The sequence below is a fragment of the Oreochromis niloticus genome, linkage group LG19 (genome assembly GCF_001858045.2).
Source record: "Oreochromis niloticus isolate F11D_XX linkage group LG19, O_niloticus_UMD_NMBU, whole genome shotgun sequence".
Classification (NCBI taxonomy): Eukaryota; Metazoa; Chordata; class Actinopteri; order Cichliformes; family Cichlidae; genus Oreochromis; species Oreochromis niloticus.
In genome coordinates this window covers 18,312,985-18,327,686 of record NC_031983.2, presented here as the reverse complement: position 1 = coordinate 18,327,686, position 14,702 = coordinate 18,312,985, and the positions used below count along the sequence as shown (strand labels likewise).

Below are 14,702 nucleotides of genomic sequence, written 5' to 3'. Positions count from 1 at the left end.
TGACTCTCATCACCATCCTCATCTGGACGCTGACCTGCTGCTGTTTTACAGGTTCATTCACTCAGCAACATTTCAAACATGATGTGCTGCTTTTTCTCTCACTGATTTCTGCTGATAAATGAATGATTTGTTTTTGTCTGCAGGATGCAGCGGTCAGATGACTGTGGCTCAACCTCCAGTAGAGACATCGGCTCCTGGAAACACTGTCACTCTGACCTGTAGGACCAACCCAGCTGTTGGGACTTGTGGTGGTAAACCTTGTCTGTCCTGGTATCAACAGAAATCTGGACAAACTCCAAAGCTCCTAATAAGGCAAGGCAGCATAATTCAGTCAGGAACACCATCTCGATTTAGTGGCAGTGGAAGCAGCTCTGACTTCTCTATGACCATCAGTGGAGTTCAGGCTGAAGATGCAGCAGTTTACTACTGTTTTAGTGTGCATAATGGAATGTTCACACAGTGATTTGTAGTCGTACAAAAACCTCCCTCAGTCACACTGCAGAGACACTGAACTGTTACAACAGGAAGTGACTACTGTCACAGCCGGGTGGCCGGTACATGGTGTGAAGCCAGTAGCAGACACTTGAAGCAGGAATAACTTCATGAAAAGCAAGCCATTTATTGATGGCAAACAATATAAACAAAAAGTAAAGAAAAGTAGAACTATGTTAAAAACCAGAAAAGGGAAACGAAAACAATGACATGACTGGATGCAGAGCACAAGGGAATGAGCAACACGGAGGGAAGAGAGGGAGCGACGGGACAAGAACTGAGGTTGAAGAGCTCAGGAAAAGGAGAGGGACATGACTGGCTTGGGAGAACATGCATAAACACACATGACAGACAGGGGAGACATGAAATGAGACACAAGGAGGGGGACATGTAAACAGAAAAGGGAGACAAGATACACTGACAAGAAAACATGGAAACAGAAATATAACTAAAGCAAGGACTAAAGTCAATAATAAATGATAGAAAACTGAAACATTACAACACCATAAACTCTAAATGCTGGGTCAAATGACCCAAAACCATGCCAGACTACAGCTAGGGAGGAGACACAGACTACTGAACACAGAGCTGTCAGTAACCCCATCAAGCATTAAATAAAGGTTTACATGGATACATGAGGAAGGATTTTTAAAAATGTGTTTCTCTTACATTTATTGACTGTATTTGCAGCAACAGTTAGCTGTTTATATGACCACAAAAAACAAGATAATTTATAAAATCAATATTCCAATTAATTAAAAATTTTTCTATAGTACTATTTAATGCCACATCTTTTATGAATATAAAAAACAAAGAGATGTTTTATTGATCAGTGTCAAACTACTGAATATTCACCTGAAGAATGATCAGTTAAAATGATTTCTATTGATTTATCTCAAAGACCAAACACATGATAATTTCACATATAATAAAAAGGTTTATTAGCAATAACAACCATACTAATTTTAACCATGGCATTAAACACGTTCACAAGCATGTTGTTGTTGTCAACACTTTAGGACGCAAAAAGACAAGTTGCTATTATAACAATAAGCTTATGATATGTTGACAGACATGAGTATTATGTATGTATCTGTCATGGGGATGGAACAGACTCAGGTGCAGACCAGCTTGTTCAGAATGAAAAGTCAATAGTACAATAGTAATACAAAAACACCAGGTGAAAATATATACAGTGTAAGGGGTTGGGGCTCCAGGGATCCAGGGAAAGAAGGGAAAGAAGAGAAAGAAGGAAACAAGGTCCATGAAACACACTCCACTCACACGCTCTCCACACTCTGCTCCAAACTCCTCTTCCGGCACTCATGCTCCCGCTCCACTCAACTCCAGGCCACACTACCAGACTTGGGAACAGGACAGGAAACAGGGATAGTTTCTGTTGTTGTTTTCTTATGTGATGTAAAATAAATAAACAAGCAAATCTGACAACGTTATCAGCAACAATTCATAAGTAGGTCTGCTACTGGAATAACTGCATGAAAAGAAATAGGTTTTTATTGTATTTTCCATTTATCTGCGTAAAATAATAAACTTGTATACATTCTAATGATTTAGTAATGAAAAATGTTATTATTCATGAACTATACTATACTGATAAAAACTACTTAATAGAATGTAGCATAATAGCATTCACTATATTTTGAAAAAAAAAAGTATTTCTGATACCAATATGAGGATTAATCAAGCATTTTAATAAACTGTTGTGAAAAGAACAAAACAAAAGTTATTTTTCATAAGGTGTGGTTTTATTTTATGATGTGGAATTGGTATTCTTCTTTAAAGCACTTCAGCTGCAGAAGCAAGGTGGTGCGGCGGGTTTAGGTGGTAATGTTCATCTAATCATGCCTCCCCTATTTTAGTAGCACTCTGGGGTTTGGAGGAGAGAGGAAAACTGAGTGGGCTCTCTGCAAGCAAACAAAAGATTGAGGGATACACAAATTGTACACTGCCAACTGGTTCTGCACTCGAGTCCAGTTCTGCACAGGCCTTCGGCCTCTTTTCACAATAAGATGATCATTTGTAACCTTCACTAAAGCTGTTTCTGTAATGCAATGAGCTCTGAAACCTGAATAAAACTCCTCAAATAAGCCATTTCTCTGCAGATGATTAGTTATCTGTTTTACAAAACAGATTTTCAAGATTTTTGAATATAAAAGGAAGTTGGAGATGGCCTGTAATTAGCTAAGAAAGCTGGGTCAAGAGATGGCATTTTAAGTAATGGTTTAAGTACTGCCAGGTAGAAGGCCAGTGTCACATAGCCAGTTATTATAGATAGGTTGATCATATTTAACAATAAAGCATTAATAAAGAAAGAATAAAGGCAGGACTTCTTTGAGCAGTCTTATATGAATGGGATCTAAAAGATACGTTGATGGTTTGGAGGAAGTAACTACTGAAATTAACTCTGTAAGATCGATTAGAGAAAAAGACTCCAAATAATTGTTAGTGGTACTGAAATTAGCTGTATATAATGTTACATCTGTGAGATGCTTATGAGTGTTTTTTCCTCTGATGATTAAAATTCTATTTGTAAAGAAATTCATGAAGTCATTACTAGTTTACATCAAACAATGTTTTTGTCATTCTTGCTACAGTGCTGAAGAGAAACCTAGGGTTCTTCTTATTTCTTTAGTCAATGATGAATAGTAATATGTTCTAGCTTCACATAGGGCTTTCTTATAAAGCAAGTTTTTTCTCCAGGCTAAATGATCATCTTCTAAATGTGTGATGCCATTTCCTCTCCAGCAGAGTTATCTGCTTTAAGGTGCACGTTTGAGAGTTATACCAGGGAGTCAAGTACTTCTGATTTGAGGATCTCTTTTACAGAGGAGCAGTATCCAGAGTCATATGCAGTAAAGAAGTAAAATTATTAACAAGATAATAGACATGATAATAGATTTCTAGCTAGGGTGGACAAGGCTAAGCATTAGGCTGCCTGGGTCTTTAGTTGATTAATAATGCTGGTGTGGAAAATTGCTGCCACACACCCCCTTGGCCTGTGCTTAGAGGATTCTGAATTTTAGTATGACTTGGGGGTGTTGATTCATTTAAGCCAAAATAATCATCCTGCTGTAACCAGGTTTCTGTAAGGCAGAGTAAATCGATTTGTTGATCAATTATTAAGTCATGTACTAACAGAGACTTGGAGGAGAGAGACCTAATATTTAATAATCCACATTTCATACTCTTTGGTTCAGATGTGGATACAGTATTGTTCTTTCTTTTTGATTTTTTATGTTTAAATTGTTTATTGCTGGTTTTTAGTTTGTGTTTTGTCTGTTTGGGAGCTGACACGGTCTCTATGGAGATGGGTTTTTTGGGGAGTAGCAGGAGGAGAGAAGCTGCAGAGAGGCGTGTAAGACTGCAACTCTGCTTCCTGGTCCCAACTCTGGATAGTCAGATTTTGGGGGGTTTAATAAATTGGTCCATATTTCTAGAAATGAGAGCTGCTCCATCCAAAGTGGGATGGATGCCGTCTCTCCTAACAAGACCAGGTTTCCTCCAGAAGGTTTGCCAATTATCTATGAAGCCCACATCGTTTCTGGGACACCACTCAGACAGCCAGCAATTTAAGGAGAACATGCGGCTAAACATGTCACTCCTGGTCTGATTGGGGAGGGGACCAGAGAAAACTACAGAGTCCGACATTGTTTTGGCAAAGTTGCACACCGATTCAATATTGATTTTAGTGACCTCCGATTGGCGTAACCGGGTGTCATTACTGCCGACGTGAATTATGATCTTACTGTATTTACGTTTACCCTTAGCCAGCAGTTTTAAATTTCCTTCAATGTCGCCTGCTCTGGCCCCTGGAAGACAATTGACTATGGTTGCCGGTGTCTCTAGCTTCACGTGTCTGAGAACAGAATCACCAATTACCAGAGTTTGACCCCCGGCTATGGAGGACCACAAGAGCCACGCGCATCGAAATAAAAATTTCTGTGCTTTAATAATGAATTGTAGAATAAATTCTGCAATTGTAAATTCATTTTTGAATTCCAATTTAATAAACTGCATTTCAAAATCCTTTTTCCAATTGCATTTCAAAATCCTTTTTCCAATTGCACTTTAATAAACTGCATTTTAAAATCCTTTTTTCAGTTGCAATTTAATAAACTGCAGTTCAAAATCCTTTTTCCACTTGCAATTTAATAAACTGCAGTCCGTGTACTTTTCGGTATTTGAAGTTTTGTTTCAGAAACCAAAACGAAAAAACGATATTTAAAAGAATTTTCATTTTTTTAATTTTTGATAAAGAATAAAATGGGCGAAAATAACTTGTTTTTTCATTCGGTGGTAACAAATAGCCGTCATACACTTAAAATTAGACGTGCTTTTTTGGATTTCTTCGTGATTCAAATAATGAAAGTATACTAGCGCAAAAACAAAAAAATAGACGCATTTTCAATGTCTGAAACGGGAAGTACTTCTTCTGCGCGTTTTTTTATGGCGCGCGCACACCGTCCCCCACACAAGAGATCGACGGCCTTAAAGTTACACTGGAATAAACAGAGGATGGACCATTACGTTGTTTTTAGGAAAACTAAGAGAGTGACACTCCGGGACGAAGACATGACTGCAGAAAAACTGGGTCGCATCTTTCAGGTAGATATGTAAACTTCGCAAACTTTGCTTTCAGCAGTTTTTTTATGAACGTTATTGTTCTTCCTTACTGCGGAACGGCTAACGTTAACATTTGGTGATTTCATGTAGGCCTACTTTTACTAATACTATGTCTAGCCGTCTTCATTGTGCTAATATGTGAATTGTGCACATGTGCTAATGTGTAAATAGTTATTCATTGACTTTTACCGGCTACTAGCTAATAAGTAAGCCTTTAGAGCCTATTAACCGTGTGCACAGGAGTAACACGTTAGCAGAGCAACGTGATTTACGGAAACTTTTCTTAAACAGGTATCCGCGCATACTCTGTACATCACGGATGATTCAAACGTGGCTATGTTCCCCGGTGCGGTCTCTGGTGTTTTCAGCGCATTAGACCTTACACCCAGAGGTCACTATGAAGTCCACGGAGAAGACATGGAGTCAATTCCAACAGCAGGTTCCAGCGGGCAGCGTTTTGCATTTATGCGAGCACCAGCTGTGGCAGCGTCTGCACCTTCACGTTCACAGCAGGCTACTTCAAGTTCCCCTATGTCCTCCAAAACATTTCAGAGGTAGGATGAGTCTGTGTTCTTGAATATTAAATTACAGAACAGGCAAAATAAAAAGAAACATAAGGTGCATGGATAGTTGAATTGTTAAGAATAGCAAAGCTGTTTTAGTACAATTTGCCTATAGCAATCACTGAATGGATTTGTGGCCTGCTGTCTTTTACAAGATATGTAAAATTATTATGTTTTGTTTTACAGATCAGTGTACTTTGCAGATGTAGTTGGTGGGAGGTTGATTCCCAATAGAATGGTGGTTGTACGATTCCTGGAGTCTGAGGCTACGCTTCAAGGGATAGTAGGAAAAGTGCAAGATGCCATTGGTAATTACAACCCAATAATTTTGACAGATGCACAGGGCAATGCAATTCTGGAGTCGGAGGGCACAACAGGTGAGCCATAATATTACAGCTAAAGCCCATATCTTATGGAGAGACATGTCTTACCAGACTCTTTGTAATATTTATTGGGTAATATGGTATTGGCTTCTAAACAGGTTTCTTTGGTTTTGTTTTTCATCTGTAGGGTCACAGTACTGGAGACAAAATGCACGAAAAATTCTTGCTGTGCCTGAACAAGACTTTAATTGCCTCCAGGGAACAAAGAGGAAGAAACTGAGGTATGTGAATAAATATGTATATACTATAGGATGAACATCAATATAGAAGAATTAATTTGATTTAAATCCTATAATAGCAGTAAGACATCACTACATAAATCATCATCTATCAGTAAGTGATGTGATGTTTCTTTAAGCCAGTAAGTAGCTTTGACATCTGATTATCCATTTTTATTTGTAGCAGCCGTAAAGATGATGACAGTGCCAGTTTGGGAGAAGTGAGTGACAAAATAGAAGAGTTGGTGTTGGCATCTCAAAGTCTGCCAGCTGTCACAGCAGCAATCAAAGAGCTCACTGATCTTGCAGTTGCCCAGAAAGTCACAACCCCCAAGCTGCAGACACTCAAGGAGGGATTTAGCTGCGTGGTTTGTATGAGTATGTTCAAATGTTGCTTAGTAAATACATTACATCTACACTAACATTTTAATTACAATTAAAACAATGTCAAACCACATTCAATCATTACTTTGGACAAACATTTTTTTACCAAACATAGGCTCTTTATTCAGCAGTGTCCATTTAAATACTTAGGCACAGACAATCAAGATGCAGGTCTACTGTAACATAACATTCAAAAGTTTACATGCACATTTAATTTGGGTTCTCCTTGCAATCTTGACTATGAAAGTATAGCTTTTCAAATTGATTACAATGTCAGTATGGGTGACGGTACACTGTTCACAGTAATGTAAAACTAAAAAGTTCACATTTAAAATGGGACTGTAGTTGCATATATTGAATCAAGTACCTGTAACTTTTTCATTTTTCTTGCTTGCTAATTGAGAAAATGTACTGATTTTGCCCCTCATCAATTATAGACAAAAATATAGACAGGGACTTTCTCAGAACAGCGTGAACAAGAGTAATTACAGAATAACCAAAAATATTCTGCATGCTGTCTGTAAATTTATGTCAAGACTGACTTTGAACCTATAGTTTGAACTAAATTCAACATAAATGGATAACAGTCTCACTTATCTGATTTACTTTTGCAGACATCATTGAGGATCCAGTGTTCTCACTGTGCTGCAGAAGCATTATTGGCTGCAAGACATGTGTGGAACAGTGGCAAGAGACATCACAGCACTGTGCAAAATGCAGGGAGAGTAACAACGGAGTTCTACAAATTACTGGTCTAACAGCTGCATTTTCTGTATTGAAATCTTTTTTTGCAGAGGAGTAATGTAGTGTGTACACACAAATGTTTACAGTCAGTTGATTTTTTTTTTTGTCTGTTCTGTACAGTTTACAGATGCAGTGGTTCATACATTTCTCTGAGTTATGTTTATGAGACAGAGCAGAGCTTCTTTGTATGGCATAAAGTCACCATTTACGGCTCTAAAAAACAAATGTGAAATATCAGGATATTTTTCTGCAAAATGACTCTCTGTTCTAAGTTTGTCCTGTTCGGTTGTGAAGGGATCAACTCCAAAAGTCGAATATTCTTTGAGTGCAGATCCCAAGTGCTGCCTGTAAAGGTCTGCTGCTTCAAGTGCATTTGGCAAGAGCTCTGGAGAAATTCTTCTTTTACACCCATGTTCTGCAAAGTGATTTGGTATGCCTTTTCCTGTAAAAAATAGAGGAGGTGTTTAAATGTTCATTATCAGGGTTGTAAGCAATCTGACTTTTTTTTTTTTTTTTTTACCTGGGATTCTATGAGCATTCCATGATTCTACCACACTTGCAAGACCAATGTTACACAGCTGACAGGTTAGATTGGACACACAGTATCGCACAAGGTTATCCTCCATATCTATCTCCTCCTGGTCCATCAGCTGGAGTAGGGCAGTTTTTAGTGGGTAGTTGACACGGTTGTTGATTTCAGGCCAAATCCTTTCAACTGTGTGGTTCTAAAAGAGTTAAAAGAAACATGTCTTAAATGTACGTAGTAGTACACGTAATAGTATAAGAATTTCAGCTGATGTTAATGGTACTTAAATCTTACTCTTGTGGATGAGGTCTGTAAATAAGGCAGTCTCTCCTGATTGAAGCGATGATGTGACAGCATCTCTTGCATGAACAGTGTTAAATAAAATTCCTTTCCATGGTCTACTCGCACCTGGTCCCACATACCATAGGTGATCACTGCAGGTCTGGTACAGGAAAAATAAAGAACATTTATTAACTATTTTGCTTTAAGACCAGCAAAGGTGTTATTATTTTGAATGTATTCATTCATGTTTTTTTTGGGTAATATTTTAGTTGTAGTAGGACAACATATATTTCTTAAGTTTCTTTGCAATGTCACTGTCATGCTCAGACTTTAGATGTATGTCAGAACAATTGAAAGATATGTGGAAATCCAAGAACCTTGTTCCATTCATAAATGAACACTGATTAATTGCAATAAAGTAGTTAAATGATTCATGTGCAATTCCATTTTATTTATTTTTACATTAATAGAAAATGTTGATCAAAATGTTTGGTAAGTTCTTAATATATTATATTCAGGAACATAACCAGACCCATCTGTTGCATGTCTAATTTAAATTCAAATATTGTAAATTTGGGTGCAGCTCATGTCCAATATGACTAACATGTCCATCAAAACACTTAAGATGAAATAAATGGTTTGAGAGGTTGTATTACCTGAAAACATATTCATAGATGCTCAAGTTGTTTTTGATTGGCATTGTGGAATGACTCACAATCTTTTTACTGAATCCATCTACAGCTAAAACATGGGTGACTCCAAACATTACAAGTTTCTCGTTTTGGTCCAGGTGAACCTTGTGCCCCATGCATTCAGCATGGTACGGTGTGGGATTAAGATTCCGAGCTCCCTTACAAAAAAATCACAAAAATAAATGACAGCTGACTGGATAAAGGCAGATTTGATCATACGTTTGAGGAAGAGTCAAGTAACTGTTAAAGCAGGGCGTACATCTGTTAAACAGAATTAGGCCCTACCATTACATGATGTATATCACAAATATGACAAAGAACATTGGAATACAGTTCTAGTGGAAGATTAAATAACATAGGCTACCTGGCGTCTTGCTTCATGATAAGGTTGATGCACCTCTCTTAAAATTGACCCAATTCGTCCCTCTGCAGCATGTACCCCTTTTGTGGACAGATAGCCCTTCATCATTTTGCGGCCATATGTTGGGCCCACCTGTTTAAAATAAAAGATCATGCTACTACTAGAACAACAAATGTAAAGTAGCTTATTCTGAAAGCAAATGTGTAAAGCTAAAGTATTGTGCTAATTAACTGTACAAATACCAGTGAGAGACATCTTTAAAATAACTAACGTTACCCACCACCCGCAAGACGCTAAAACGCGCGGGCGCGCGCACACAGTCTAGACTAACCCCCTTACAACCCAGTTAAGACAACCATACACAGTCATAAGGTGAAGGAAGAAAGTACCTTACCTCATTTATAGCTTGTGTCACCTCAAGCTCCAACCGTGTGTCAGAGAGTCGACAGCTAGTGATTTGCTCAGCACAAAACTTTCTAACATTTCTCGCAGAAAATCCTCTCACTTCCCCGTGTTCATATGACAGACGCTCTGATATAATTTCCGATGACAGGCCTTGTTTTGCCATCTCCATGATCACGTCTGAGTATTTTTCCAACGTCATGATGTCCACACTACAGTGTTTGCCATAAGTTTGCGCATCACTTGTACAGGTTGTTGACCTACTAAAACTTCCGGTTCAGACAAAATAAATAAAGGGCCCTTTCTCGTTCTTTTTTCTTGGGTTTTTCGTTTCTGATGTGCGAAAGGACAAAATGAAAAAAACAATTGTTTTACGTTTTTCATTTTAGCTTTTTAAGTTGAGAATTAAATAAGTGTCTCATTTTCTTTTTTAAATTATACTTTCTGAAACGAAACTTCAAATACCGAAAAGTACACGGATCTTTAATAAACTGCAGTTCAAAATCCTTTTTTCCACTTGCAATTTAATAAACTGCAGTTCAAAATCCTTTTTCCACCTGCAATTTAATAAACTGCAGTTCAAAATCCTTTTTCCACTTGCAATTTAATAAACTGCAGTTCAAAATCCTTTTTCCACCTGCAATTTAATAAACTGCAGTTCAAAATCCTTTTTCCACTTGCAATTTAATAAACTGCAGTTCAAAATCCTTTTTCCACTTGCAATTTAATAAACTGCAGGTCAAAATCCATTTCCCTTTCCTGTTCGCTCCGGGATTAGCTGCTGGATTAGCTCCTGGATTAGCTCTTCGATTAACAACTTGCTGGAGGCTATTCAAATTAGCCACACCGTGGGATGTAAGGAGCTCTCTGATTGGTTGGTCAGACACAGGCTGTCTGCCAGCCTGGATTTTTCTAGCTCATAGCTTCGCCCTGCTACGAAGCGTGTGTGCTTGTACAAAGGCCGTTTAGCGTCGGGATTTACACTCGGCTCTACACGGATATGTGAAGAATGAAGGGACCCTGCAGCGAAACGGAGAGCCAACCTCTGACTGAGTGCCTGTCTACCAGTGGCGGCTGGCCCATAGGGGGCGCTCGGGCTCCGCCCCCCCAAATGTGGAGGAGTAAAAATATATATTTTTAAAAAATTCATCAATGATAGTTTTACTATGTGTGTGCCCATATACAGCCAGGCGTATTTTAACATTTTCACCAGCTGACTCATTAAAGTTCAACCAACAAACGGTGTTTTTCTTCTTCTGGGGCGCTCGTCAAAGCGCCCTTGATATGCAGCGAAATAGCCTATCATTAAATGGTTGCCAGGGGAAAATAATAAATATTTGACCTATCAGCGTCGCTGAATTAAATGGTTTGGGGGCGCTTAAAATTGCGCCCCTGCAGAAAACGCGCAAAGATTTGCTGTTCTAGAATTTTACCTCAGTCAGTAGCCTAAGTGAGCTATAAGGTCAGAGAGAGACGATGGCAGCGGTATTGTTAACGGTTGAGGCACAGCCTCCCCCAAATTCGGTTAGATCGCTTCTAACCTACCCTTTTGCCAGAAGGACAATGGCAGAAAAACTGCAAGTTAAAGAGTTGGGACCTGACAAGCCCGAAATTCAACTAACCCAGGCAACGAAGGAGAAGTCAAAAGCATACAACAGGACTTTTTGTCGGAGTTGGTTCCAGCGCAAGTCGTGGCTGACAGGCTGTGGAACAGCTAATGCACTTTTTTGTTATTATTTTTCATTCATTCAAAAAAAAAAAAAAATCTGTTCATGTTCATTTTTACAAATCTATACAAATGGCCAGAATATGGTTGTTCATTTTAAATTTAAATTAAAATTGTGTTGTTTGATGTACTCATTAAATGGGTCATTTTAGTCGATATCATAAAAATTGCCCCCCCTGAGATTTTTTTCAGGAGCCGCCACTGCTGTCTACACAGTCTGACCACCTGTTGAAGGTAAGGTGCTAACGTGGCTAACGCTAGCATCACCGCACCTAGCCCCGTTATTTTAAGGTCATCTTAGCTAATGAAAGTTTTACGTCGCAGCTGTACAAGCTCGCTACGTGTTTTGTAAGCTGCTGTGCTCTTCACAAATAAAGCTGGAAGCAGCTCAGACTGTTAGAACCAGCACTGAGGCCTGTTACATTTATACAGTGTTAAAGCAATGGCTGCAACCCACAGCCTTTAAAATAGCGATTACAATGCTGACAGTAAACTCGTCAGTCCAGATGTTACCACATTACTCTATGGTACTTAGAGTTAAAAACAACTGAGACAGGCTGATTAAAATAACAGCTGTCAGTTCTCCCATTCCTTATATCAAGACTGGAGATCACACTACTGATTTCAGTTCATTTAATATGTGAGTGCACAGATTCATTCTCAACTGGACATAAATGATGATCAAAGGTTGTATATATGATGAATTCATCAAATCCCAGCCTCTAACACAGCGCGCTGAATCTTAGCTTTGAATGTCCAGTATATTCTAATCAGTGCAATGTAAGCATTCACCGAACCTATAGTATCTACACCTGTGTGGCAAATGTGTGGTAAAGATACAGATAATGAAATTTAATTATTAATACAATATACATCATGAAAAATGAAAGCTGAAATTGATTCAGTTTAGTACTTTTCTCTGTATGCTCTGTGATTATAAAGGCCTTAAATTCTGTGACATATACTGTAAATAATTTTCACAGAGGTCTTAAAGTACTTAAATCACTGCTGATAGTCTGGTTGTTTACATTTTCACACGTTTTTGTGTCTGTAGGGCTGTTTGATGACGATTTGGACTCCTCTGGGAGATGAGGACACACCCACATCTGTTCCATACTGCAGCCATGGATGGTGTTACAGCTCTGAGTCAGCTTTGGGCCATCAGACGCACACACTGGAAAACCAGCACCTGGACTTCATGCAGGAGAGACTGCCTCAGTGATGTAGGTTCATAAGCGAGTTCAAACATTTCTGGCCTCTTATCACTTAGATTTTGAATGCATTTAAAGCAGGAACTGCACACTAGGGGTGGGTTTTAATAATCGATTCATCGATTAAAATCGATTCTGGCTTGGATAACGTGAAATCGATTCATTAAAATCCTGAGTCGATTTTTTTAATATAAATTTATTTTGCCCGAAACGCCAGAATCTCGAGTGAAACCTCACAAAATTTCAACAACCACCAAACAGCTAAGACAGTAAATGAGATCAGGTACACGGATTCTGCACAAGGACGTAAACACACAGCGCGGACCCGCGGATCAGAATCAGTGAGATGTCGCCTTTCTCACCCGACGGGCGCTGCAGCTTTAAGCGTCTGCGCGCGTTCCCACGGACGGCAATCACTTTCTGGCACAACAACTGCACGGACACGGTCGGTGCTGAAAGCCGACAGCTCCCTGATTCTGATATTTCGGCGGGTAGCACTTTGTGTTCACGCCCTTTTTGCGCTGATTCTAAAGCTGTTAGTTTTATCTCTCTCCAAACAATATTGACCGAAGCAGCAGCAAAAGAAGATCCAAACTACGCTTCACGTAAACATCGTCATGAATTCCCTCTGACTTTTACTGTTTTGCTTCACCCACGATAAAATCACACGTCATGCACAGCTCTCTCTCTCTCTGTGTACTGTTTTCTGCATTATTCGCATTAACAGTAACTCTGTTGTTTACAGCGCTGTCGGCCGCTGTTTTTTTTTTTTGTTTTGTTTTTTCATTTTACATTCTTCCGAAAAGAAAACAGAATTTCTGCCGTTCAATACTGAACAAATTTAAACTTTTTAAAATTATGCAAAATGCAAAACGCTCAGCCGTGTCTCTAATAAAACCACTGTAACGTCAGAGGTAACGTTCATATGTTGATTAATGGTTTTCTTTCGTTTTTGATGTACTGCAGAATATTTTTATAAAATCCCAGGCCAGGAAAACCACCTTCATGTTTTTATGTTTTATCTTCAGCTACTTTGACACAAAAGCATCTGCTGTGACGCTCACACCTTTGATAAAGTCTTGCGTGTGTCAGCTTCCTTTTTATAGATACAAAAATATGTCAATGTACTGATCTGAATTATATTTCTGTCAAAATTTCCCAGATTCAAATCGAATTTAATCGAATCGTGGATCGAATCGATTCGGGACCTTGTGAATCGGAATTGAATCGATTCTAGAAATCAGTGACGATACCCAGCCCTACTGCACACCTAGCTGTCAAAAGTTTGGCAGCATGAGTACTGTAAAGTTTTGTAGGGTCCTTGTTAAAAATTCCACAAGCACCACACCACATTTGTCATATACAGTTCCATTTTGTACAGGACATTTTGAAATTATATATATATATATTCTAGTTATCCACTTGTCAGTAATTTTTGAGTAAATGGATGTCACTGATAAATCAGTGGTGATTCACCTGCAAATGTTTTTAACAAACTTTGTTTTTTGTAGAATTCATCAGCAGCTGTGAGGAGATGCATTTGAATATCTTCTGGTTCCACTTTTCCTTATCTGGAAGCTGAGGATGGCTGATTCCTGACAAGGACACACACCTCAGTGCTTATCATGGGTGTTACATCCTCTGTGCAGCAATTCCAGAGAAAACGAGAGAGCAACGACCACTCATTAAGACCAGACAGAAATCTGTCCCTTTCTGGCAGCTGTGGAAACTTCCAATAAGAAAGTTTGCATTCTTAGAACAATGCTGGATCATGTGTGATGTGTCATCATATGAGGATATTACATTTTGACTTAATTCTGCTCAATTAAGTGTTTTGATCGTTGATCCAGTATGGCAGCTTTGTGTTGTGCTGCAAGTTAAAACCCACTGTCCTCATGAGCACAGCATCTAACAACTCTCCTTAAAAAAAGTCGATTGACTTTAACTGGACACAATGGTTTCCAGTGGGAGATACATTCATCAGTCATCCGTGACACTGGAGAAGTCACCTGGATGAGTGATAAAACAATTTTCCATGGAAAATCCAGAGGAACTAAACTTTGTTGTTGTTTCT

The 14,702-nt window shown here is 38.7% G+C and overlaps 2 protein-coding genes and 1 gene segment (V, D, J or C); 1 reads left to right on the top strand and 2 right to left on the bottom strand.

Moving 5' to 3' along the window:
- The window catches only part of LOC109195808 (Ig kappa chain C region, B allele-like), a 35,689-nt gene that overhangs the window by 14,328 nt on the left and 6,659 nt on the right, over window positions 1-14,702 (bottom strand).
- Window positions 4,906-7,810, top strand: LOC109195874 (uncharacterized). 3 transcript variants are annotated; one of them, XM_025901231.1, is made up of 6 exons: window positions 4,906-5,118; window positions 5,428-5,690; window positions 5,886-6,076; window positions 6,210-6,303; window positions 6,488-6,678; window positions 7,299-7,810. In XM_025901231.1, exons 1-6 carry the CDS (start codon window positions 4,921-4,923, stop codon window positions 7,484-7,486), a joined length of 1,125 nt encoding a protein of 374 aa, XP_025757016.1. In that variant the 5' UTR covers window positions 4,906-4,920; the 3' UTR covers window positions 7,487-7,810. The 3 variants fall into 3 exon arrangements, with proteins under 3 accessions (XP_025757016.1, XP_019204192.1, XP_019204191.1); XM_019348647.2 differs by having other exon boundaries at window positions 6,485-6,668; XM_019348646.2 differs by having other exon boundaries at window positions 6,485-6,678.
- LOC109195873 (uncharacterized) lies at window positions 6,782-10,167 on the bottom strand. The gene is made up of 6 exons (XM_019348645.2): window positions 9,684-10,167; window positions 9,293-9,421; window positions 8,893-9,086; window positions 8,249-8,396; window positions 7,949-8,153; window positions 6,782-7,870 (listed from the first exon to the last, which is right to left on the bottom strand). The coding sequence occupies exons 1-6, from the start codon at window positions 9,891-9,893 to the stop codon at window positions 7,566-7,568; spliced, it is 1,191 nt and encodes a 396-aa protein (XP_019204190.1). The 5' UTR covers window positions 9,894-10,167; the 3' UTR covers window positions 6,782-7,565.

What these genes read in the sequence shown, in the direction of transcription:
- LOC109195873 (XM_019348645.2), bottom strand. Translation starts at nt 9,893, where the DNA reads ATGACGTTGGAAAAATACTCAGACGTGATCATGGAGATGGCAAAACAA. An exon ending in ATCTATGAATATGTTTTCAG is followed by an intron (nt 8,397 to 8,892) that starts GTAATACAACCT and finishes TTCCTGTACCAG; the next exon opens with ACCTGCAGTGATCACCTATG. An exon ending in GAATGCTCATAGAATCCCAG is followed by an intron (nt 7,871 to 7,948) that starts GTAAAAAAAAAA and finishes TATTTTTTACAG; the next exon opens with GAAAAGGCATACCAAATCAC.
- LOC109195874 (XM_019348646.2), top strand. Translation starts at nt 4,921, where the DNA reads ATGTCTGAAACGGGAAGTACTTCTTCTGCGCGTTTTTTTATGGCGCGC. An exon ending in AACTGGGTCGCATCTTTCAG is followed by an intron (nt 5,119 to 5,427) that starts GTAGATATGTAA and finishes TTTCTTAAACAG; the next exon opens with GTATCCGCGCATACTCTGTA. An exon ending in TCCTCCAAAACATTTCAGAG is followed by an intron (nt 5,691 to 5,885) that starts GTAGGATGAGTC and finishes TTTGTTTTACAG; the next exon opens with ATCAGTGTACTTTGCAGATG.